General features: G+C 42.8%; 1 protein-coding gene across 8 annotated transcripts in view; it reads right to left on the bottom strand.

Annotated features, from left to right (window-relative positions):
* The window catches only part of SMOC1 (SPARC related modular calcium binding 1), a 150757-nt gene extending 136293 nt beyond the window's left edge, over nt 1-14464 (bottom strand). For all 8 annotated transcript variants that reach the window (XM_005561617.4, XM_015453934.3, XM_005561618.4 and 5 more), the window contains exon 1: nt 14099-14464. In XM_005561617.4, the coding sequence (XP_005561674.1) occupies nt 14099-14368 (270 nt within the window). In that variant the 5' untranslated portion in view covers nt 14369-14464. The remainder of the gene's footprint in view (nt 1-14098) is intronic.
* Between the last annotated feature and the right edge of the window lie 12022 nt (nt 14465-26486).

Genomic DNA, 26486 nt, shown 5'->3' with positions numbered 1-26486 from the left:
TCCCTTAACCAATGAAGCAACTGATCACCCAGTAAGAGGGAAGCCCCGCTCTGGGCTCTGACCATCCATGTCCAGCACCCTTCTCAACACACAGCCCACCCCACCATTCCACTTGTCTCCAAATGTCACAGATCCCAACACAAATCCTGTGGTTGTTGCTCCAGCATTCCTTCCACTCTCCTACCTTGTCCAGTAGCCATGTGGTCAGGAGGAGCTAACACCATTAACCTGACCCCTTGTCCCAGAAATGGGTAATCCTATCTCCTACCCCTGCCACAGTGATTGGTCTAAGAAACCTGGGCCCAAGTCAAGCATGGCATTCTCCTGGCCAAAGGGATTGGTTAAAAGAATGGCTAAGTTTCCTGATACCATCTAGGAATGAAGACTCTGCACCTTCTGAGAGAGCTATTGAAAGTCAATTCTCTTTTCCCTCATCTAGAAAGGATGATGTTTAGATAGGAAGGATGGAACCACTGCAGCCATTTGCCCCCATGACAAAAGCTGGACTTGGGATAAAACATACACCACACGAGGCAGAGGGGAACTACATAAAGGCACTGTATATTTGATGATGCTACTCAGTCACTGAATCAAACCACTTCTGAAAATCACTGTATTAGTTTGCTAGGGCTGCCATAACAAAATACCACAGACTGAGTACCTTAAACCACAGAAATATATTTTCTCACAATTCTGGAGGCTGGAAGTTCAAGACCAAGGTGCTGGCAGGGTTGGTCTCTTCTGAGGCCTCTCTCCTTAGCTTGCAGATGGCTACCTTCTCACTGCCTCGTCACAGGGCAATCATGTCCCTAGTTTTTCTCTGTGTGTTCTAATCTCCTCTTCTTACACGGGCACCAGTCAGACTGGATTAGGGCCCACCCTAACAGACTCATTTTAATTTAATTGCTTCATCAAGGCTATATCTCCAAATACAATCACATTCTGGGGTACTAGGGGTTAAGACTTCATATGAATTTGGAGGAGACAGAATTCAGCCCATGGTACCTGTCTTACCTCTGTACCTTCTGCTACTTGAGCCAATGAATCTCCTTCACTGTATAAGCCAGTTCAAAATGCATTATCTGTTTCTTGTAATATAAATACCCAACTGATATAAATATACCAAAGATCACACAAAAAGCAAATCTATAGTTACATCGGAAAAACCTCCCAATTAACACTAAAAAGTAAAACCAGCTCCCTTATGCTCTTACCACTTCAACCAGAAACCACCAAGGTGGTTCCCCTCCCAAGGCCACCAACCAAAAACTCAGGGCATAGTTTCCCCCTCAGAGCTTTGCAGTCGCATGCAGCCTTCCCACTGAGAGAGGCTTCAGAAGGGAGCTTTAGCACAAAACCCCCTTCTCTATCCCTCCATGGCAACATCAGAGACAAGGAAAATAATGGCAATGCCTCCCAAAAGTTAGAATCTCTTTTCAGTACAGCCTGTTACTTGTTTAAAAATCAGTGAATTAGCAGGTCCAGCAATGATCATCAATGGGTGCTCACATCACAGATGTTGTATGTCTCCTGAAGGAAGTACACACCAACTCCCATGAAATATACTTGCAAAAATATATCTATCAAACCTATACCTGATCAAACCTATAGATTTAACTACCATTTTACAAGAAACATAAAGGATAGAGGGACATGTCACAAAATGCAACAGAAATGCAGGCAGCAAAATCTAGTGTGGAGACCCCAGAAGACCTGTTTACTCAACAAATGAATTACAAAGTGAAAAAGAGGTAGAGGAGAAACTCATAGATTAAAACAGACTTAGGAGACAAATCAACCAATTGCAATATGTGGACCTTATTTGGGCCTTGATTTGAAGAAACAGAATAGCATATTTAAGGGATCATCAAGGAAATTTGAATGTTGATTATTTGATTGTATTATATTACAGAATTATTGCTAATACATTTTGGTTGTGGTTTGGTATCATGGTTAGGTTTTTTAATGAATCCTAAACTTTTAGAAATATATATGAAAATGTGGCCGGGCACGGTGGATCAAGCCTGTAATCCCAGCACTTTGGGAGGCCGAGACGGGCGGATCACAAGGTCAGGAGATCGAGACCATCCTGGCTAACACGGTGAAACCCCATCTCTACTAAAAAATACAAAAACCTAGCTGGGCGAGGTGGCGGGCGTCTGTAGTCCCAGCTACTCGGGAGGCTGAGGCAGGAGAATGGCGTGAACCCAGGAGGCGGAGCTTGCAGTGAGCTGAGATCTGGCCACTGTACTCCAGTCTGGGCGACAAAGCGAGACTCTGTCTCAACAAAAAAAAAAAAAAAAGAAAAGAAAATGTACAGATGATATGACACAATGTCAGATTTGCTTCAAAATAATCTGAGCAGGAGAATAGGGAGACGTTTGCTTTAAAATAATCTGAGGAGGACAATAGGGAGACTGGTAGAAGGAACAAGATTGGCCATGAGTGGTTCATGGTCGAATGTGGGTAAGGGATCCATGGCAATCCATTATACTATTCTCTCCTTTTGTGTGTATTTGGAAGTTTTCACAAAAACAAAAAAAATATAATGACTAGATAGGACCCAAAGATGAAGGAGAGTCTAAGTCCTTTGCCAAAGTTCTAGTGTCATTTCCAATACAGCTTGCTTACCAACACATTTTACATAAATTTCCCCAGTTACCTTCACAGAATCTTCCATTTGGCATATCTTCTTTCCAAATGTTACTGGAATTTCTGAAGCATGGAACAAGTATGCTCTCCAAAGGATTACATTAAGAAGTTCCATTCAGAACATACTACAGAAACTCACAGCAAACATTAATCGGTGGCCTGTGTGTCATGCATTTGTTGCTGCTTGTGCAACCCGAGTCTTTAGAAATTTATTCACCCTAATTTCTACAATCTTAGTAGAAGGCCTTTCTCAGCCTGACACCAAAGACAGAAACCATAACAACAGATTAGCCACATAAACATGTAAAAGTTCAGTGGATTGAAACCCTCGTGGTTTCATATAACATACTGAGAAAGGCATTTGCCAGACTTGACAGAAAAACAGATTAATACCTTTAGTATTTAAAAAAAAAAAAAACTACCATCCCTATTTTTTAAATTAACAGAAGCCCTGGGCAGGTAATTTACAAAAGAAAGGAACTAATTTAGGATTGGCAGATACAATACAAGATACTCCATTCAATTTCAATTTCAGATAAACAATGAATAATTTTTATGTGGGTCATACTTACACTAAAACATAATCTGTTGTTTATCTGAAATTCCAACTTACCTGGACATTCTGTATTTTTACTTTCCAACTTTGGAAATCTTAAACCGACAACAACTAAATTGGAGAGGATGAAGAAGAACCTCATTCATGATCATCCAGGGAGGGCAAGGACGACAGGCAAGCAGAGGCCTGGGGAGGGCAGAGAGGAGCACTAACGCTGGCAAGCACAGGCCAGGAGAAGGGAGCAGCAGCCCCTCCTGGCCCTCAGGAGGGTAGGAGGGAGAGGCCAGCAGATGCAGTCCGGGGAGTAGGGAGGGAAGAGGAATTGCAACTTTGGTTAAACACCCCTGAGCCGTCCTTCAGAGGAAAGGAAAGGCATGCTCAGCTTCATACAGCTGAGAACCCCTTCCAGAAGCATCACTTTTAATATTTGTTCTTAAACACTGTTTGTGATCTATCTAAATGCATTTTAATATCTTATGAAAAATGTATAATGTATTACTTAATATATACAAAAAGGAATTTAAGAATCTATGTATTCACCACCCAATTTTAAGACAGACAATATTACCATTCAATCCAAGCCTTCTATGTGTCCCCTCATGACATATTCCAGTTGGCCCTACTTAACCATTAACCTGAGCTCCACACAGCATTCATCACTGCCCTTAATTTTATCTTACATTTTTTACATCTAAACAATATAGCTTTTGCATGCTTTCAACCTTCATGTAAATAATAGCATTAGGTATTATTCTGCAATTTGCCTTTTCATGCAACATTGGTGAAATTAATCTTCAATAATTGTATAGCTTTAGATTAGTCGTTTCCAGTGTTGTGTAAGAGTCCATTATTTGCATATACTTTAATTTATTTTTCTATTCTTCTGTTGGTGGTCATTTAGCTAATTTCCAATGTTTTCCTACCACCAGAAAATGCTGCTATGAACAGTCTTTAACGTATCTCTCCATATACATTAGAGTTTCTCCAGGGTATGTACCAGAGCAGAATTACAAGGTCAAAGGGTGTGTACAACTTCAACTGTAATTCTACAAAGTTATACTAATTTATATTCCCACCAGTAGCAATAAATACATTTTTTACAGTTATGTCCTGCTGAGGTTAATTGAAAACGCTCCTTTAAAGCAGCCTGAGCTCAAAGCATGTTGAAAATGAGCAGTCCTGGTACTAACAGTTACTAGCCCTAAAAGTTAGCCCAACATGAATACAGGTCAATTGTGACAGATGTAGATTGAATCCCAGGGTGACTCAGGAATCAGGCTGGACTGAGACAGGTTTAGGGGGCATTTTTCAATCATGCATGTTTTAATCTTTATTATTTTGCTCTAGAATTAAAAAATGCTCATTGTAAACAAAATTGTGTTAATAGTCACCAAAATGCATCTCTTGGAAATTGAACATCCCCATGATCACCACCACTAACAGCATGACAAATAATCTACATAATTTTTTAATATATAAACCGACTTTTTTACCTAAAAGGGATCATCTGTTCCCTTTTTTGCATATTATTTCTTTTTACTATCCAATATAGCTTTACAAGGAAAGAAATCATCTACCTTTATTGAAAATTCTATTATTCAATAAACATTTATTAAGCACCTGCTTTCGGGCAGGATGGAGTCTATAAAGAAAATTAAGCGACTTCATCATTAAGAGGCTCCTACCCTAAAGGAAAGAAACTAACAGATGCTGGTCATAATGATGGCCTCAACTGTAAAGCACTTTCTATGAGCCAGGCACTGTACCAGGCCCTTAATAAACGTGGTAGGCAGGATAATGCCCCCCACAAAGATGTCCATGTGCTAATCCTAATAATGCTATGTTACAGGGCAAGGAGGTTTGTTCTAATCAGCTAAACTTAAAATAAGGAGATTACTCTGAATTATCTGGGTGGGCTCAGTGTAATCACAAGAGTCCTTAAATGGCAAAGAGGGACACAGAAAATTCAGAACCAGAGAGACCCTGGCAGCATAAGGAAAGATTTGGCCAACCATTGCTAACTTTGAAGGTGAAAGGGACCACAAACCAAGGAATGCAGGCAGATTCCAGAGGCTGGAAAAGGCAAGAAAACAGAGTCTCTCCTACAGCTCCAGAAAGGAACTCAGTCCTGCTGATTTTTTTAGCCCATTAAGAGCCATGTCAGACTTCTGATCTCTAGAAATTTGTGTTGTTTAAGCCACTAAGTTTGTGTTCATTTGTCATAGCAGCAATAGGAAGCTAATACAAGGCACATCATCCATTTTCCCCACCACCCTAGAAAAGAGGTGCTGTGACCTCCAATGGACAAATCAGGGAACAGAGGACCTAAGAGGCCAAATTACTAGCCCAGATGCCCAACAGCAGAGCCAGACTCACACTTGAGTCTGTCTGCCTCTGAGCCTATGCTGAGGCTGCTCCTGGTTGGCTGGGATACAGGGAAGATGGTGACACATGCCATCATAGGGGTAAGCAAATGATTCTTTGCTTAAAGGAAACTGAGAGAATTCATCCTGGGACCAATCTAGAAGGACTGCATGGAGGTAGCATCTGAACCTTTTGAATGATGGGCAGGATTCTGACAGACAGAAATGGGGAAGGAAGGAGAGATCAGGAAGTACAGTGGTTCAGCCCTGCTGAGGTCTAGGGCACATAGGGGTATCCAGCAGGAGGTAAGGTTGGACACGCTGGTCAGAGTCCAGCACTGTCCAATATGATAGCCACCAACCACAGGTGGCTATTAACATTCATATTTACATTAATTTAATTTAATTTAAAATTCAGGTCCTCAGTGTACTAACCACGTTTCAAATGTTCAGTAGCCACATGTGGCTAATATTGGACAGTGCAGTTATAAACCATGTCCATCCTTGTGGAAAGTTCTATGGATGAAGGGAAGTCACTGGCATCATCGTTTTTAAGCAGGTCACTGGCACTTTGGAAGGAGGAAGTGAAGGAGTAACGCATGTTCTTTTATAACACTCCCTATCTCATTCTTTTATTTGTTACCTACAATGTGTCCTCTCCCCAGGGGCTTAGCAGAAGTTTCAAGAATAAATGCATAATGAACATCCATAAAAATTATTTAAAACTCCCAGCACTGCCTTAGAATGCATATCTAGTTCTAAAAATAAGCCACTCTGGGAAGTAGGTCCAATTTTTCTCCACTGTCAATACTTTTTTTAAAAAAAAAAGGCTTTCAGTCCTTATCTTATAGAATCCAACGAACACTGTAGTGTAAAATAGTTTTTAAGGAGGCGAGGCATAGTTGTTCAGATCTCTAGATAATTTGTCAGGTTTCAAAACACATTACGCCTGACCTCATGGAACTTTGCTCAGTCCCAGTGCTCTCTGGTGGTGGGAAAGGCTCTGCTGAGATAAGAGCTGCCTTCCCTGTCTTAGAAAGGCTGCCCCATTCTGACTCAAAAAAAGGATGCTGAAATCAACCAAGGTGATGTCCAGGAAGGATGCAGAGCTCCATACCTAACGAGCTTAGATGTGGCCAAAGGTAAGATTATTTTGTGATCTAGCAACTGAATTCTGAATGATGTTGGATGCAAAAGAAAACCCTATAGTCACCTATGTTGCTTTGGGGTCTTCATGGGGACAGTTGGAAGTGATCCATGGCAATCCAATCTCTGGACCTCTCGGTGACTCATGGCTCACGCAGAGCACGTACTGTACAAATCTAACCCTGTTTGGTGGCCTCACAAGCAGCTCCAATTGATTTCTCATCTGCAACTCAACCTTTGTCCTCCCCAAACATGGAAGGAGGGGGCCCTCCACACTGACATCCTCCACCACTAGCAGCAATACCAGAACTTGGCGGCCTAAACAATAAATCTCTATGTGGCCCAGAGAGAAAGGGTACCCTGTACCTGCTAAGCAGGATCATGCATCCCACCCCCAGCTCCTGAAAAAGGTGGTGAGGGGAGGTTGGCATGAAGACAGGCATCAAACTAGAAACAGGCCTTCCCCTAACCCAGACACTACCTCCACCCACAGGCCCCACTGGCTCCACTGGCAAATAAAGTTTCTAACCCAAGCATCAGCTCATGAACCCTTCCACGCTGCAGGGTGAATCACCCTAAGCAAGGAAAAGGGAAGATTGCCCACTGCCAGCTTAGCTTTACAAATGAGCCCTTAAGCCACCTGATGCAGACGTTTATGCCAGGGCCTGGGTCTGCTCGGGGTCTAGAAGCCAAAATCACTCCCCAGTGGGGTTATTTTAGATAGAGACACATGCACATCTTGAAAGGGGGAGAAGGAAGCAGAAGGTGGCAAGAAAGGAGTCCGTTACTCTGGGAATTTTTGTTTGTTTGATCTCACATGCAAAGAATTGAATTAATTATAATCTTTGGCTCATGACACACTCAACATTGGTTTATGCAGGGCTCACTTTTTTATCAGCTATTAGATCTTGAATAATGGACAAATGCCTTTAGGCCCATCCTCCCTCTCCCCAAAAAGGTAGAGTATCAACACCAACCCACACCAACCATATGGTTTTACCCATTCTATCCCCCTGCCTCACCCTAACTTCACCCTGAATCTGTATCCATCATTACTTTACTTTGCTTTTCATAGCATTTTCTTGTAGCTGCACGTATTCCTAAAAAAATTTTTTTTAATTTTACTTATTTATAAGTTTATTTTTTAAATGTCATGCTGTATCTTTTGGTAATTTTCTTTCACTTAATATCATATTGCCAAGACTTATCCATATTTTTGCATGTCACTGTTGCTCACTTGTTTTGGCTGAGTATAATTTTACACTGTGAATTCATCACAGTTTACTCATCTGCCCTCCCACTGATGAGCATCTGGGCTCTTTCCAGGTATGTGACTTTGTAAACATACTTGCACAGGACATGAGTTTCTCCTGGGCACATATAGCCGAAGTGGAATTGCTGGGCCATAGAAATGTGAATACTCAACTTCAGAAGATAATTAGATCATATCAATTCTTTTCTATTTTGATTGCATTTCCTAGAGATTCTAAAATGATTGTTTCCTCTTCCTGTCCTCCTCAATTTTGTTTCTATAAATTTCACATGTCAGCTCCACCAAAATGTTTAAATCCGGTCCTTGGCCTAACACTTGAGTAGCACTTCAGCTAAATCCCCCCATATGGAAAAGAAAGATTCTTGTCAGGGGCACAGATAATAGGAAAAGCATCTAAGCAGACACAAGGACCTACCCTGGACCAGATGCTGGGGTGGGCTAGTCAAATGGAAGGAAACAGTTTAGAAGCTGTTTCACTCTTGGCAAATGCAAGATACAAAAAAGGACCGGGGAGGAGCTATAAAGCCAGTTTCCCTATTCAAATTTGCATATTCAGTCTCTCATCCCCCACCTTCCTGTAACTACCAAGCACACTTATTTTTAAACAAAGAACAAAAACCCAAAAATGGAAAAGCCAGTTTGTAAATAACCAATTTCAGGTTTAAACAACAGCAGGGTCCAGGTTGGACATCATTATGCAGTCCACTTCATTTCAATATATATTTACAGAATGCTTTACAATGTGACAAGCACCCTGATGAATGAGGTCTCTATTCTGCCCTCAAGGGGCTTGCAGATTTGTCCATTTACCAAAACAGATCATGCATGAATTGCTAAAGGGGTCACTTAGTGCTAAGAAGAGGAAGATGCTGGCCTGATACTAAGATGCTTACTGCAAGAGGATTAATACAAGTTAGAATGCAAGTGGACCAGATACAGAAGTTGTTCAAAGGAGAGAGTAATCATTCCTAAGCAAAAAGAATGCTCTGTAGAAAAGTTCCTAGAGAGTAATGTTGGATCTGAGTTTTGAAGAATGAATCAAGTGACCAAGAGGTGAGAAAAGCAATAACAAATACCTAAAACATTTAAGAAATCAGTTTCAGGTTGAAGAATACACAAATGAATGGAAAGGGACATCACGTTCATGAACTGGAATAGCAAATGTTGTGAAAATGTCTATACTTCCCAAAGCAATCTACAGATTCAGTGCAATCCCTATAAAAATACTAAGATGTTCTTCATAGAAATAGAAAAAAAAAACCCTAAAATTTTGTAGAACCACAAAAGACCCTGAATAGCCAAAGCAAAGTAAAAAGTAACAAGAACAAAGCTGGAGGCATCACACTATATGACTTCAAAATAAACTACAAAGCTATAGAACCAAGACAGCATGGTACTGGCATAAAAACAGACATGTAGACCAATGGAACAGAATACAGAGCCCAAAAATAAATCCACACAATTACAGCCAACTGATTTCAACAAAGGTACCAAGAACACACAATGGGGAAAGGAAAATCTTCAATAAATGGTGTTAGGAAAACTGGATATCCACATGCAGAAGAATGAAATTAGACCCTCATCTCTCACTATATACAAAAATCAACTCAAATGAATTAAAGACTTAAATGTAAGATCCAAAACTGTGACACTATTAAAAGAAAACATACGGGGAAAGCTCCATGACATTGGTTTGGGGACCTCAAAAGCACAAGCAACAAAAGCAAAAATAGACAAATGAAATTATACCAGACGAAAAAGCTTCTGCACAGGAAGGAAAACAGTTAACCAACTAAAGAGATAACCTAGAGAATGGGAGAACATATTCACAAACTATATATCTGATAAGGAGTTAATATGCAAAGTACACAGAGAACTGAAATCACTCAATAGCAAAAAAACAAAAAACAATGCAATGAAAAAATGGGCAAAAGATCTGAATAGGCATTTCTCAAAAGAAGACATAGAAATGGCCAATAGGTATATTTAAAAATGCTCAACATCACTAATCATCAGGGAAATGCAGTTAAACCACAATGAGATACCACCTCACTCCAGTTAGAATGGCTATTATCAAAAATACAAAAAACAACAAGTGCTGGCAAGGATATGGAGAAAAGGGGGTCCTTACACACTGTTGGTGGGAATGTAAATTAGCCATTATGAGAAACAGTAAAAACATTACTTAAAAAATTAAAAACAGAACGAGCACATGACCCAGCAATCTCACTGCTGGACATTTATCCAAAGGAAATGAAATCAGTATGTTGAAGAAATACCTGTTCTCCCACGTTTATTGCAACATTGTTCACAATAGCCAAGATATGAAATCAACCTAACTGTCCATCAGTGGATGAATGGATAGAGAAAATATGGTATATATACACAAGGAATACTCTTCAGCCGTATAAAAGAATGAAGTCCTATCATTTGCAACAACATGGATAAACCTGGAGGACATTAAGTAAAGTAAACCACCACCGAAGGACAGATACCACGTCATCTCACTCATACGTGGAATCTAAAAAAATTGGTCTCATAGAAGCAGAAAATAGAACAGTGGTTACCAGAGGCTGGGGAATGAAGAGGGGAGAGGGGAAGGAGGGAGGTTGGTCAAAGGGTACATAACTATAGTTAGAGAGGAGTAATAAATCCAAGAGATCTATTGTGTAGCAAAGTGACTATAGTTAGTGACAGGTTATTGTATCCTTGAAAAATGCAAAGAGTGGATGTTAAGTGCTCTCGCCACAAAAATGATAATTATGTGAGGTAATACCATCATTAATTAGCTAGATTTGACTATTTCACAATGTATATACACTTCAAAACATCATGTTGTGCATGATACATACAATACAATGCTATCTGTCAAATTTAAAAAATAAAACTCCATTTCTGACTCAGACCTCTTGATCTTCGCATCATCTCCTATTTCTCACACTTCTTAAATCTAGTTCCTGCCTCCAGACAAAGTAGAATCTGTGATCACTCTTTAACACACATTATCTGCATTTATTTGTTCATTCCACCAACACCAACGAAGTAAATCTTGACAGATGTCTGGCCCTTGCTGAGCTCCAGAGATAAATCCCTGGACAACACAGAAACAGTTCCTGCCTTCACCCAGCTTTCCATCTTCAAGGCAGACACAGAATTTAACAAAGACAGGCAGTTGGCTTGACCATCAGCCAGACGCCATCAGCCAGGGAGAGCCCCTCCCCCATCCCATCATCCCCTGAAACATTTTCAGCAAATTGTGCAGGATTAAAGAAACAGCTCTGCCTCCTCAGTAATTAAAAGAATCCTGACCAACGTCCCAGGTAGCCAAGCGGCCACTCAGAGTTGAGACACTCCAAAATCAGGTGCTTCCTACATAATAGCCTCCAATCTGATACTTGATAGCCGCTGGTTTCCAGAGTCAAACAAATGTCAGGAATTTTATGAAGGAAGGCAGGAAGCAAATAAGGGGGCAAGGACTGGGGTCTAGGCCTCGGGGGAGCTCAATTAGTGAGCCAGATAAAGTTAAACTGAAAGGGCATGCTCTTGGTTTCCTAGAAAGCCAGCTGGAAAAGATGCCAATCCTTAAGCCTCTGTCACTCAAAAGATTAACAGAAGAGACTTAGGAGCGCCCACAGGGAATAATGCAACAAGCCAGATGTTTCTGCTCCTCGGATGACGCCGCTCTCAACAACCAGAGCTACGCTTTTGAGGCCACCAATAAGCCATAGAAAAGAACTGGAGTCTTTGGGGATAGGTTGAAATTCGGTCATTTCCCTTAAGTGATACAGATACCAAAAAAAAAAAAAAAAAATGTTAATAATTTCTCTGCAAACTCCCCTGATGTTTGGTTCTGTATTTCTCATCAAGCCATCTCTTTCTTTAACAGAGATGGCAGCACTCAGATGAACACTCGCTACAGCTGCATGGCGGTGGGAAAAGCACACAATCTTTCAATCCATATAAACTGGAAGCTCAGGCAAGTCGATTGGCCACCCTGAGTCTCACTTTATCATCTTCAAAATGGCTTTTAAAAGACCCACCCACTTGTTCTCGTTGGAATAAGAGATCATGTAAAGTGTCCAGCCCAGATGTTCATAAGTGGTAGCTCTTGTTATCTATAAACACAACTAGGTAACCACATGCTCGAGACAGCACCTTCTCCTTGGTACTTTCTAAACACACCAAGATGCGTGTGCGCATGTGTGTGTATGTTTGTGCGTGTATTTGAGTGAGAGAGAGAAAGAGGAAAAAAAAGAAAGAGGGGGAGAGAGAGAGAGAGAAGCAGCTTGGACATACACCAGCCTATTTACAATTCCTGCTTACGTTCCATCACTTCTATCAGATTAATAAACTAGAGGAGCTGGAAGGAACCTAACCATGGTGCCTGATTTCCCCTCAAGTCCCTAGCTTTCCCCTAAAGGTTGCTTCCTCTGATTCCAGGAGGCCAGGAAGGAGAGCCATATGGCTTGAGACTCTAGACAAGCCCAGCAGCAAACAAATGAGCCCCCCACCATTTGTCTCAGGGCCTCTCTCCTTTCGACCCTCCTGTGGGCGGCCATCCAGATTTCAGTCGGGGTGCTCTGGTCTGCATCTCTGTCTTGACTGTTCCTAATTATTGGAGGGAACGCATGGCTCGCCTGACCTCAGAGTTTAAGAGCTCCGAGTCCTAATATCAAACCAAGCAGCTTCATTTAAAAGGCATCCTCATCTGCATCCATAAAAGTCACTCCCGGAGCCCTTACTTGCCCCAGCTTTGGGAATGCCTGCTGTCGAGGATTTATGACACGCCCTGGATCTAATCTGCCACACTTTAACTGCTGCTGTTGCACATCTGGTCATAAAAGCAAGGGCTGGCCCAACACGGGGACAAACACTTTTCTTTCCTAAGTGGCTGCAAATCTGATCTCACAGTGATAGCTGGGCTTGGATGTAATCAACCCAGCATCTGGGCAGTCTTTAAGACTTGTCAAGCATTACAAGACTTTTCCTCCACACGACAGCTATAAAGATGATTCTCATATAGCAAAAGCTATGAATAAACAACCTGCAATCTGAACAGGTGGTAAAAGGCTAGGCCCAAGGATGTTCAGGAAAGGAACCACGAGTTGGTTGAGCCAACCTTGTTTTCGCAAAGATCCTAGCTATTTTCACATGGACTCTTAGGCTGCCAGTTAAGAAGCAATTGCCCTGACATAAACTGATGCTTGGCCAAAGATTGCCTGGATTAAGTTTAGTCGAAAGAACCACTAGGTGGTTTAATAGTACATGTTTTAAGGCAGTGAAATTCTTTATTAGACCAATTGGTAGGGAGTGTTGGGGGCATAATCTAGACCAGAAATGAACACAATGCTGTCGGTTCCAGGAGATTTTACAATGCCCTGGACAATCTGTCCTGTGCACAGAATTGGCAGGTTTCATGCCGTTCAGAAACTCCAATCAGACCAAGGTTCAACAAGTAATTCAACCTCCCAGCACTGAACCCAGGGGAAGAGACCCCTGAACATTGCGCAACTCTCCCCTCCCACCTCTCTACAGTACCCCACCTCTGACCCTCTTCCAGTGCCTGCCCGGCAGGAGGGGACATTAAAATTATCTGCTGTGGGTTTTACGAGCAGTGATCGCTTTTTAAAACAACAACACAAGGTCCTTGTGTGGCTCGCGGGTAACCTAAAACTCTCCAGGCAGAGCTGCACCCACCCCCCCCCCAACCCCCGCCGCCTGCCAACAACGCCAGCGCGCTGGACCTGGCGCAGCGTGGGACCACAAGGAAGCCCTACATGAGCGGAGAGCGAGCTTCTCTCCGACGCAGGAGGCACCTCTGAGGGTCTTGAGCAAAATGCAGGGGAGAAGAGATTGGGAAAGAAAATCCACCAGTGACAGTTCGGGGGCAGGGGAGGGATGGTGCTGCAAGAAAGGGAGGGGTGGTGGCTCCAATGGGAGAAAAAAAAAAAATTCAGCAACTTCACCAACGAAGCCCGCAGGGGCCTGGTAGTAGACAGAGGACAACAGGTCTCTGACATCTCTCTTCCCCCGCCTGCCCCCAGGGATGAGTGGCGAAGCGACCTCGCCTCCCTCCGCAGGTGGGCGCAAAGCTGGGGGCGCACTTACCCTGGGGCCTGTGGTGCGGTGGCCGCGAGCCGGGGACAGCTGCACCAGCACCAGCAGCAAGTGGGGCGTGAGCAGGCGGGCGCAGCGCGCGGGCAGCATGGTGCCAGCCAGGCTGGGGAGCCGGCAGCGAGCGGGGTTCGCGGGCTCCGCGGGGCGCACAGCGCGTCTGGCTTCCTTCCTTCCTTCGCTCGGGGCCCTCGCGGCGGCGGGAAGCCGGCAGCGGTCCTGCGGCGGGGACTCGCAGAGGCTGCGGGCAGAGGACACAGTCATTAACCGCGCCGGAGGGGAGCTGGAGCGCTAGCGTGTGCTCTGCGCGCGTCGCTAGCTCCGCTCGGCGGGGCCCAGGCAGCAGCAGGTTGGACGCCTAAGCCCGGGCCATGGGAATTCCCGTTATAAACCCCCGGGAGGGGCGGGGCGGAGCACGGCGGGCCTGATTGACGGGCCAAGAGGCCTGTTGCAGCCGACCCTCTGGCAGGTGAAAGCCAATGGGAGAGGGGCAAGAGGAGCCGCTAGTGGTCAACCCCCAGCTGAGGAGCTCTGCCGGAGTGGGCCCCGGGAGAGACTGGGATAAAGAGTAACTTTCTCCTGGCACTTCTGCCAGAGGAAGCCTGAGAGAGCCCCAGGAGCCGACACCCACCAGAATGTTCATCTGGCTAATAATAATGCCTTGAGCATGTATATTTCTTAGCTCAAGTTCATGACTGTCCCAACAGCCCGGTGAAGTAGGCAGGGAAAATACTCCTAGCCCCATTTATCAGATGAGAATGCTGTGACACAAAGGCGCCAAGAGATCTGCCTCCCTGCTGCATTTGGGAAGAACAACTGGGAAGTCGCCGGATGACCCGCCCAGGGTGGGCTGTGGCGTTGGAGCGGAGAATGGGAGCATTCACTTCTTTCAAAGACTCTCCCTGGGGGGTGACATCCTGAGTCTCACAGCGGCTGTCCCAGGAGAAGTCGCAAGGGACAAGGGGAAGCGTGTGCTGGGCACTGGTCGCTGGGGAGGGCCACACACAACCTCCCAGCCCTACGGTCCGTGTGATCCAGGATTGGAACTCAGGCATCCTAGCTTCCCACTCTGAACTGGAGGGCAAGGGGCAGCCTCTCTATAGCGCAGCAGCTCTGGGAGAGGCGGGCAGAGAGGCCCTGGTCCCCTGATGGGAGAGAAGGAGGAAAAGCATAGATGAGGAGGAGGTAGTCTGAGGATGCAGAGATCCCAGAGATGGGGTAGAAAAAGGAGAGGAGATCTCTCCCGGGTGCCCGACCCACTTGGAGAGGACAGCTCAGCGGAGCTTCAGTCAGATGTTGGGGGGCTCTGCCCAGGGCCATCCCCGGAGGGCCAGCTTGGGAATGGTCACAGCTGCATCACACGGGCTCCTCAACAGAGCAAGGTGCTCAGCTGCCTTCAATGAGACTGACATCTCCAGGAAATCACAGGGATAAGGGGGGCAAAATGAAACCCAGAGCGATCTCCTTATGTGGAGAACAACCTTCAGCGCTTACTTCCATCAGTGTGGGCAACTTCGCAGGAAGGGATTATTTTCTATAATTCGATTGTAAGCATCAGTGCCACACTCCTCCTCCCTATCTGGTCTGAGAGGTCCTAAGATTAGCTCTGCTCCCTCAGAGTTTCTCTCCTGGATTCCATGAACCAGCTTCCCACCTGACACCTGAATTCAGTTTTGCCCTCTCCTCACACTGGCCCCATCCAGCCTCCACACAGCAGCCAGTGTGTCTATTTGCTATTTAGAAGCCAGTGATCCTTTTAAGCAGCAAACCGGAACTCACCATTCCCTGCTTAAACGACTTCCCCTCTCCCCAGTGCCCTCAGACGAGAAAGCCCAGACTGGATGCTGGAACAATAACAAAGTACTTGTGGTTCTCCAAACAAAAATGAAGAGCACTTCTAAAAGAATGGTCTATCTTTTCCTCCACTGGGAATGAGCGCCTTGGTCAGACTCTGGAGCTGGACAGCAGGGTTCAAATCCCCGGTCTGCCACCTAGTGGCATAGCCTTGAACAAGTCACTTGACTCATCCAGGGTCCCGTTTTTCTCTCTGTAAAATGGGGATAAAAATAGTATCCCCCTGCCGTGAGATGTTGTCAAGATTAAAGGAGATGGAGTCTTTAAAGCCTTTAAAATAATTAAGTGAAAAGTATCACAATATGGCATTTGAAGAGGACAGGACAAATGCCTCATCTCATTTTACCCTCAGAACAATCCTCTGAAATAGGTCAGACATCTCTACTTTACAGGTAGATAAGTGAATAATCCATGAGATTGTGACTTGCCTGGCCTCATTTGGTTGGCAAAGGACAAAGCAGAGACTCGAGGCAAGGTTTTTGGAGTATGATTCTGCTTCCGTCATGTGATGGCTGCAATCTTCAGTCTCAAATCCCATAGGGTTGGATGTTCCTGTGTGCTAATTGGGAATTTCTTCAGTGGTCTACAAGGTAACTGAGGCTGGTGAGCTCCACTGAGCTTCAGGGGAAGAGGATGTAAACAGCAGGGGTCAGCCTTTCCCGGAAACAGCCCTTGTGATCTGGCATCCTGGAGTTTGCCCAGCTGAACTTGTGACACTTGTCCAGTACTGTGCCCTGTGCAGCACTGATATCAATATCCATGTGTCCACCCAAGTATTCACCCTCCAGGGACTCAACAGGTTGGGACTGTTACCATCGGGCTCAGCAGTGTGGCAGGCTTTTCCTGACTCTACCACCTGGCTGCATGCACCTATCAAGCTGGTCAACTCCTTCCTGTTGCTGGAACTATTGAGAAATCTGCTGGAGTAAGTAAATATGCTTCAGATGGCCCTGAGTATCTGGCAGCACAAAGCGCCCAGGGAAAAAGCATTGCAATAGCCCTTTCCATCCCTAACACCAAATGCTGCTTTCCAGCCAGAAAGCTTATTTCCAAGTGTTCACTGGTCCAAAAATCTACATTATTCTGGATTTCAATCATGTAGCTTAGTTCAAACTATGAGTAACTGCTTTCCAGTTACTTTGCTCAGCAAGTATTTTCTTTCCCTCTGGTTGGCATACGAGGCCTGTTGTAACCATGGCCATCATTCAGATGATGCATTTTCTTCTCCCAACTCCTCCCAAGCCCAGAGAAGGTTAGGAATTCCAGAGAACCACTAGTCCCAAACAGTATCTCTCTGCCAGGCTTAATCTTCTGATCCAAGCAAAAAAGTGAAATTGACAAGTTTCTTCTTTCCCTAGAGCCCAGACTCATGGTCCAAAAATAAATCTAACTATCTTGGCATCTGGTTTGTCCAGTTTCAGTCATACTCCTTGTCTTGCGGGACTTCTATTTGCAATGGGATATTTCAGTAGATGAAAAGTAATACTTTATGTCACAGATTGAGGTCTGAAGGCCTCAAATATTTAGTACTAACTAGAAATGCCAGTTTCAAATATATCTGTGTTTCTGGCCAGGTGTGGTGGCTCACGCCTGTAATCCCCACACTTTGAGAGTCCGACATGGGAAGATCACTTGAGGCCAGGAGTTTGAGACCAGACTGGCCAACATGGCAGAACCTCATCTCTTTTAAAAATAAAAAAATTAGCTGGGCGTAGTGGTGTGCGCCTGTAATCCCAGCTACTTGGGAGGCTGATGCAGGATAATTACTTGGGAGATGGAGGTTGCAATGAGTCAAGATCATACCACTACCCTCCAGCCTGGGCAACAGAGCGAGACTCCATCTAGAAAAAAAGAAAATATATTTATCTGTGTTTCTCTACAATCCAGAGGATTCTTTCCTCATCTCATATTCAGAATAGAACCTTTTCATTCATTTTTAATAAGCACTTTGATGCATCTCTTTCTATGCCTTGCACAATGTTCATTATTATGAGGGATCTTTGGATGCACACCCAGCCCTCTGAGAGGTTACCATCTAATTTAAGACACAGACCAGAGAGATACCTGGGGACCATATTTAAGAATAAAGCCAGCTGGGCGTGGTGGTTCATGCCTGTAATCCTAGCACTTTGGGAGGCCGAGGTGGGCGGATCACGAGGTCAGGAGATCGAGACCATCCTGGCTAACACAGTGAAATCCCATCTCTACTAAAAATACAAAAAATTAGCCGGGCATGGTGGCTGGTGCCTGTAGTCCCAGCTACTTGGGAGGCTGAGGCAGGAGAATGGTGTGAACCCAGGACGCAGAGCTTGCAGTGAGCCAAGATTGAGCTATTGCACTCCAGCCTAGGTGACAGAGCGATACTCCATCTCAAAAAAAAAAAAAAAAAAAAAAAAGAGTAAAGCCTGCGGTGTGTTGTAGGAACTCAGAGTGAGATGACCCTCTATAGGCCTAATGGGCAGGAAGGTCTCATGATGGAGGTAGATCCTGAATGAGGCTCTGGAGCAGAGCGCTTCTATAATACAAATATATCCTGATTTCTATTTCTTCATTTGTTACAACAGCTACCAACAGAAAGAGGTACACTGTATCTAAGGTCCAAGACTTTTGTCAAAAACAATAGTGAACTTAGAAGCTTGAGACATTAAGATTCCTGGGTTCTGCTTTTAGATTTATGACTAACTTGCTGTAACCTTAGCATTAGGCTAAGGTAAGTATTATTAGTCCCACTTTGCAAATGAAGTTTACCCGCAGACATTTAACCTTACCAAAGTCACTCCTTAAGCTTTAAATACACATGACAAAAATAATTCGAGTGACAAACAGTTTAGAAATTTAGTTCTGTCTTTGGTACACAAACTCCATTCAAAGCTTCAGGCAGCTTCCTCCAACCCAAGCTCCTTCTATTATTTCTCTGTCATAATAAGCAGCTCTACCTGGTGGTACAAGAAGATTGCTTAAGCCCCAGCCATCATATCTATTTTCCAGCCAGCAGGAAGGAAAAAGAGGAAAGAAGAGCATGCCCCTCTTTTTAAGGACACCTCCCAGAAGTCACGTTTCATTTTGTCTCATTGGCTAGAACTTGGTCATATAACCAGATTCAGCAAAAAAGGGCTTTAAAAAATGTAATCCTAATTGGAGGTGACCACACGGGTATAGCTAAAATTCAAAGTTTGTGTTACTAAGAAAGGATACAATTCTGGGACACAATTAGAAGTACAGGCCATCCTCATAAGTCGTCCTTGAGTTGCCAAACAAAAGGAGGCCACAGCATTTAAGCTGTGGTTTACCTCTAGTTCTGCAGACCCAGCTCCCAGGTACTCAAAAATATTAATGGCTCTTATGGACTGAATATGTCTCCCTGAAATTCATATGTTGAAAGTCTACCAGCTCCATGTGATGGCCTTAGGAGGTGAGTCCTTTGGGAGATGATTATGATTAGATGATGATGATATACAGTCAAAAAAAAAAAGGATTAGGTGAGGTCATGAGGGTGAAACCCTCATGAATGAGATTAGTGCCCTTATAAAAGTCACAAGAAAGTTTGCTTTCCCTCTCTGCTCTCTGCCATGTGAAGATACAAAGAAAAGTTGGCCATCTGGCCTTACCAGACCCAACCATGCCAGCACCCTGATCTTGGACTTCCAGCCTCCAGAACTGTGATAAGTACATTTCTATTGTTTGTAAGCCACCCAGTCTATGTTAAGGCAGCCCGAACTAAGACATTGGCCTTTAGTGCCAGACACCCAGACTCTTCATGGCCACAAAAATTTCCTTCTGGTATTTCCTTTAGGCATGTTCAAGTAGGAGGAACTGAGAACATACTGGAATGAAGCTCAAGCCATGTGGTGCCAGGCTGGCAAGAAATAAGCCCCTAAAGAGACCAGTGGTCAGTTATGGTCACTTGGAATAATGCACATCTTGTGAAAATATTTTTGGCAATTGTCTATATTCTTCTGTTTCTATTTATTTCCCCTCCCTCTTCCACCTATAAAGGGATATTTCTCTTCACCGGGTTGTTTTTCTGTAACCTAGTTTCAAAATTAATAATAATAGTGGTAGTAACTATGAGGGCTTAACTAATGCCAAAAATGAAGACCTTAGTATACACTCTTGCATTTACGAGGTAGGAAGCTTTATTTTCTCCATTTCACTAATGAAGACACTGAGACTGTGGGAGGTTAGATAATTTACATAGCCAGAAACAAAGAGCAGAATAAGAACCAAAACCCAATCCACCTTGTCATGAGGGTGGAAAGTACTAAAAGCTAACCTTTTGCTAAGCACTTTCCCTACTTTATCTCATATCCTCAGACCCAACTTATGAGGCCCTTATTATTGGTCCCATTGGATACATGAGGAACTGAGGCTTAACCACAGAGGTCAAACTTACCAAGGGCAGTTCTTAAATTTTGCATTCACATCCAAAAATTTGGCATCCTCTTAACCTACTTATGCCTAGTGTTCCATTATTGGAATGCTGAGCATGTGGGGGTTATTTATATCCTACTTCTCAAGGTCGTTGCCAAGGTCTGATTTTGCAATTCAAAAAATTGCAACCTCCAGCATAAATGGGTTAAATCTTTCACCCCTAACAGTCAGAAGCACATGCTGTTTTTGTGCATGCTATTTTGTTCATTGCTGAAGGCTAACTTCAATATCCATGGGTATGAATTTTCCCCATTCACCTGCTTTAATGGTCTGTATTGTTTATACAAGAGTCCAGTTGGGAAGGGGCATTTCCCTTGTATTCAGGACCAGAACCACCATGTTTAGATGTTCCAGAGAAAGCATTACCTCAATGACCTCATTCAGCCTGTGGTTTAATACTCCATCATAAATCATCATAATTTGGTCCTAATCCATGGGCATAGAGGCAAACCAGTCAATCTAACAAATTTTACTGCATCCCTACTGTGTGCCAAGCACTGCACCAGGGGCTAGGTATGCAGTGTGAACAAAGACAAAAGGCAAATGACATCAAGGAACTTACGGTCTAGTAGGAAGACAGATATTAAGTAACTAATTATTAACAACTAATTCACAAGTTACAAGTATCCACAGTACTGCAAGGAGGCACAGTGTTTGGGGACTTTGTTTTAAAAGCTATGTAACCCAGTCTGGAGAGTCAGTAATAATTTTCCTCAGGAAGTGATGTTTTGGGTGGTGTTTTTTGAAATAGGGATCTCATTCTGTTGCCCAGGCTGGATTGCAGTGGCGCAATCATGGCTCACTGAAGCCTCAGCTTCCTGGGCTCAGGCAAGCTTCCCACCTCAGCTCACCAAGTAGTTGGGACCACAGGTGCACACAACCACACTTGGCTAACTTTTTATTTTGTAGAGACAAGATCTCCCCATGTTGCCCAAGCTGGTCTCGAACTCCTGGGCTCAAGCAATCCTCCCACCTTCCCCTCCCAAAGTGCTGGGATTACAGGCATGAGCACTGTGCCCTGCCAAAGTGACGTTTAAGTCAAGACCTGAAGGCTGTCTGATTTAAGCTGGATAAAGCATGAGGGGAAGAGTATATAGTAGGCATAGCAAACAGCATATGCAAAGGCATTGAGGTAGGCGAGAATATGCAACTACATTTGTGACTAACTAAATCACTCTTATCCATTTAACCCTTAGTAGCCCAGGAAAAATAGTTATCACCATTTACCATCTGAGTATTTTTTAAATTTTTATTACATAATTGTTCTGAAATAATTATCTTTGACTATAGAGATCAGTAACAAAGATAACACCAGTTCAAGGTTAAACAGACAGTTACTGGACAGAAGTCCTCACAAAAATATGGCCTTTGTACAAGGTCATGCTTTTTATGGTCTTTTATTATAGCTTTTATGATCAGACACACAAATATAAAAACCCACTCCTCGTGGCCTTCCTTGGCTCTATTTGTCAGGGTTTTCTTAACATTAGTGATTCCATTTTGATTCTGACAACTTTCACAATACAAAGAGAGGGTGCTTTGAGGTTTCATAGTCTCTTTCTCTTCAAAATGACTTTCTTTATATAGCTGTTCTCTTTTCATTTTCATGGTTACTGTATATAAAGAGAAGAATTAGGGCATTGTAAAAGATTAGGAGGTAAATTGAATTCACCACTTTGAAAGGAGTTTCTGTCTACAGTCACAATATCCAAGAACAAACTGAAAATCCATTTATTAAATAGGACCCAGGAGAAAATGGGAAGTAAAGTTCCATCTTTCTTGGCATTTTTTTTCTTTTAGATAAATCACATGTGCCCCTGGTGATCTGTGTGTAGAAAGTTTCTTATTGAGAACAGTTTTAAAATTCATCTCACCATACAGGTATTTTAAAATACTTTTACAAATAATTTATAGAAGTAGTAATAAAGGGATCATATATTAGTTACCTATTACTACATAGCAAATTACTCCCAAAACTTAGCATCTTAAAACAGCAAACATTTCTCATCTCATGGTATCTGTGGCAGGAATCTTGGAGTGGCTTAGTTTGGTGGTTTTGGCTTGGGGTCTCTCATGAGGTTGCAGTCAGGGCCAGCTTCATGGGCAGGCAAACTGTACAATCACAAAAGACCCCATACTTGGCTTAATACTCTGCGTTGCTGTCTTGGTTTTTTTTTTTTTAAGTAATTTTTGAAAGAAGAGACCCCATTTTCATTTTGCCCTGGATCACAGTCTAAAATTACGTAGCCAGTGCTGGTTGCACTCAAGCTGTCAGTCAGGATTACAGTCATCTAGGGCTGGAGGATCCTCTTCCAAGCTCACTCACATGGTCATTAGCAGGCCTTGGTTCCTCACCAGCTGTTGGATGGCTACCTCCATTCCTCTCCACATGAGTCTCACAACAGGATAGCTCACTTCCTATCCAGGGGTAGTGGTGAAAGAGAGAGTCCACCTGTCTTTCATAACCTAATCTCAAGAGTGATGTACCTTCATGTCTTAGCCTGTTCTTGCTGCTGTGACAGAATACCTGAGATTGGGTCATGTATAATGAGCAGAAACTTATTGGCTTACAGCTCTAGAGGCTGTGAAGTCCAAGATCAATGGGCCAGCAACTAGTGGGAGCCTGCTGGATATGTCATCCCGTAGTGGAAGTAGGACGGGCAAGGTTAGAGGGAGACAAACTCACTCTTTCATAACTACACCAATCCCACGCATGAAGGGGGAATCCTAATAGCCTAATCACTTCTTAAAGGTCCCAACTCTTCATACTATTTCTATGGTGGTTAAATTTTGACGTGACTCTTGAAGGAGGCAAACATTCAAACCATGGCACATTACTTCTGCCATATTCTGTTGGTCACACTGACCAACCCTGGTACAATGTAGAAGGGGACTGCACAAGATGTGAATAGCAGCAGCCTAGGATCATTTAGGGCCATCTTGGAGGCTGACTACCACAGACAATGGAAGCCAGCTTTGTTAGAACTGTTAATAAGAATTTAAATATAATAAACCCAAATTTTATTCATTTTCCTGTTTTTGAAGATAGTACACCTAAGGCTGGGCATGGTGGCAGCTCACACCTGTAATCCCAGCACTTTGGGAGGCTGAGGCAGGAGGCCAGGAGTTCAAGACTAGCCTGGGCAACATAGTGAGACCCTCATCTCCACAAAAACTAAAATAAAATAATAATAATAAAGAATATAGCATACCTGAAATAGAAAGCAAACTTTGACTAAAATCATTCATTCATCCAGTATCATGAACCTGGAACATATTCATCTTATAAATACTGATTCCAGATTTCAAATGTATCGTTAATTGGTTCTAACTTATTCCTTACGGTTCTTCTGTTTGTACTTGAATCATCAAGACACAATACTTTTGAAAGCTTTAGTAGCTCGTAACTTTGTTGAGGAGAAAATGCTCATCTTTTTTCCCTCATGACTGCAAAACGTTTTCATTTTTTTCTTTCTTAGGTCTACAAATACAATTTTAAATCTTCAATTCAATTAATATTTTCCTTTCTATACTATTTCCTCTTTATGTACATGCCTGCCTACAGCATTTGTCCATTTCAAGTAAATTTTCCACAAAAACCTAAAAAAAATAAAGAGTATTACCATACATCTCTTTAGCAAAATTGGAAGACCCAGGATTTTTCCTAAAATATTGTATAATTACGTTCATCATGTTGAGTGACTAACTGTATGAAAATACCATATTTCCTTTTAAAATGTGTTCCTTGACTTTTATTAAAAAGTCAAAAAATAACAGATATTAGCAGGGCTGTAGAGAAAAAGGAATGGTTATACACTGTTGGTGAGAATGTAAATTCATTCAGCCACTGTGGAAGGCAGTTCAGAGATTTCTCAAAGAACTACAAAATAGAACTACCATTCAACCTGGCAATCCCCCTACAGGTTATATACTCAAAGAAAAATAAATCCTTCTACCAAAAAGACACATGTACCCATATGTTCATCACAGCACTATTCACAATAGCAAAAACAGAATCAACTCAGGTACCCATCAGTGGTGGATTGGCTAAAGAAAATATGGCACATATACACCACGGAGTACTATTCAGACATAAAAGTGAATGAAATCATGTCCTTTGCAGTAACATAGATGCAGTTGGAGGCCATTATCCTAAGCAAACTAATGCAGAAACAGAAAAGTAAATACTGCGTGTTCTCACTTATTTATAGGTGGGAGCTAAACCTTGGGTACACATGGACATAAAGACGGGAACAATTGACACTGGGAAATACAAAAGTGGGGAGGTTGGGAGGGAGCCCAGGGTTGAAAAAAAACCAATTGGGAACTATGCTCACTACCTGGGTGACAGGTTCAATTGTACTCCAAATCTCAGCATCATGCAATACACCTTTGTAATAAACATTCACATGTACCCCCTGAAACTTTTGAAAAAAGTATATATTTTTTAAATTCATTAACTCTCAAGTTTGAGAAAAATCTTCTAGGCTATTGTCATCTGAAGACTCATAGGCTAGGTTATGTCTCACATAATCAATTTCGCCAGCATTTGTCTGGACTCTACTGTCTCTTTGAATTCATCTTCTGTTTATCTAGTAATTATGTAACCTCTTCCCTTATCACCTTTCCTCTCTGTTGTAATAGGCAGAAAGTGAAAAATCTGTACTTCTGAACTTCTTAATAAAAGCTAAAAGCAGATGACAAAGATAATATTCCCAGTCTTATACGTTTTTAAAGATAATGTAACATTTCAAGCAATGAAGCAAGAAAACTGAAGGATGATGAAATTCTGATGATTTATTACACTACATTGCATCATCCTTCTTGATGATTCTATCCTTCTTCAGTGTTCTTATTTTGCTCTTTTCAGCACTTTGGAATTAATTGATAAGTAATGATGAAATGATTCCTAAGATGACAAAATAACTACATAATCACCCATGGGTTCTTCCTGCCCACTCCACAAAAAAAACCAGTTCACTGAGACCACGGTATTGTAGTAAAGAAACAGTATAATTAACATGAGGCCAGCCATGCAAGAGATGGAGTTATTACCCAAATCAGTCTCCCCAAAGACTTGGAGGCTAGAGTTTTCAAAGATAGTTTGGTGGGCAGGGGACTAGGGAATGGGTGCTGCTGATTGGTTGGGGATGCCATCATATGGGTGTGGAAAATGGTCCTCATTTGCTGAATCTGCCTCTTGATGGGGGTCCATAGGACCAGTTGAGTCATGAGTCATGACTCCCAATGAGGTCCATCAGTTGCCAGAATGCAGAACCCTGCAAAAACATCAAAAGGCTGATCTTAGGTTCTACACTAGTGGTGTTATCTATAGGATCAATTGGGGAAGTTACAAATCTTCTGACCTCCAGCACAATAGCTGGTTATCATTTAACTATGTTTACATTTTAGCAGAATTCAGGCACCTCTCGTAATCCTAACCTTGTGGACTTTCATTAGTTTTCCAAAGGTGGTTTAGTTTTAGGAAGGACCATCATCATCCTTGTTTTAATTTTAAACTATAAACTAAATTCCTCCCAAAGTTAGCTTGGCCTATGCCCAGGGATGACCAAGGACAGCTTGGATGTCAGAAGCAAGATAGAGTCCACCATGTCTAATTTCTCTTACTGTCATAATTTTTCAAAGGTGGTTTCTTTCAATTAAATGTTTCAAGATACAGGAAAGAATAAGATCACTAAAATCTCATAATGTATCTTACATTTATTAAAGGGTCCAATATCATAATTACAAGTTTGAATGAGTTTTATTCTGTCTTTTAAAAAAATAGGTAAATTTTACAGTCATACTTTCTGAAAGATATCTAAGAAAGAAAAAAGTCAGGCCGGGCGCGGTGGCTCAAGCCTGTAATCCCAGCACTTTGGGAGGCCGAGATGGGCAGATCACGAGGTCAGGAGATCGAGACCATCCTGGCTAACACGGTGAAACCCCGTCTCTACTAAAAAGTACAAAAAAACTAGCCAGGCGAGGTGGCGGGCGCCTGTAGCCCCGGCTACTCGGGAGGCTGAGGCAGGAGAATGGCGTAAACCCGAGAGGTGGAGCTTGCAGTGAGCTGAGATGCGGCCACTGCACTCCAGCC

The sequence above is a fragment of the Macaca fascicularis genome, chromosome 7 (genome assembly GCF_037993035.2).
Source record: "Macaca fascicularis isolate 582-1 chromosome 7, T2T-MFA8v1.1".
Classification (NCBI taxonomy): domain Eukaryota; kingdom Metazoa; phylum Chordata; class Mammalia; order Primates; family Cercopithecidae; genus Macaca; species Macaca fascicularis.
Note: the sequence above shows the minus strand (reverse complement) of the source record. Positions and strands in the feature narration are given on the sequence as shown.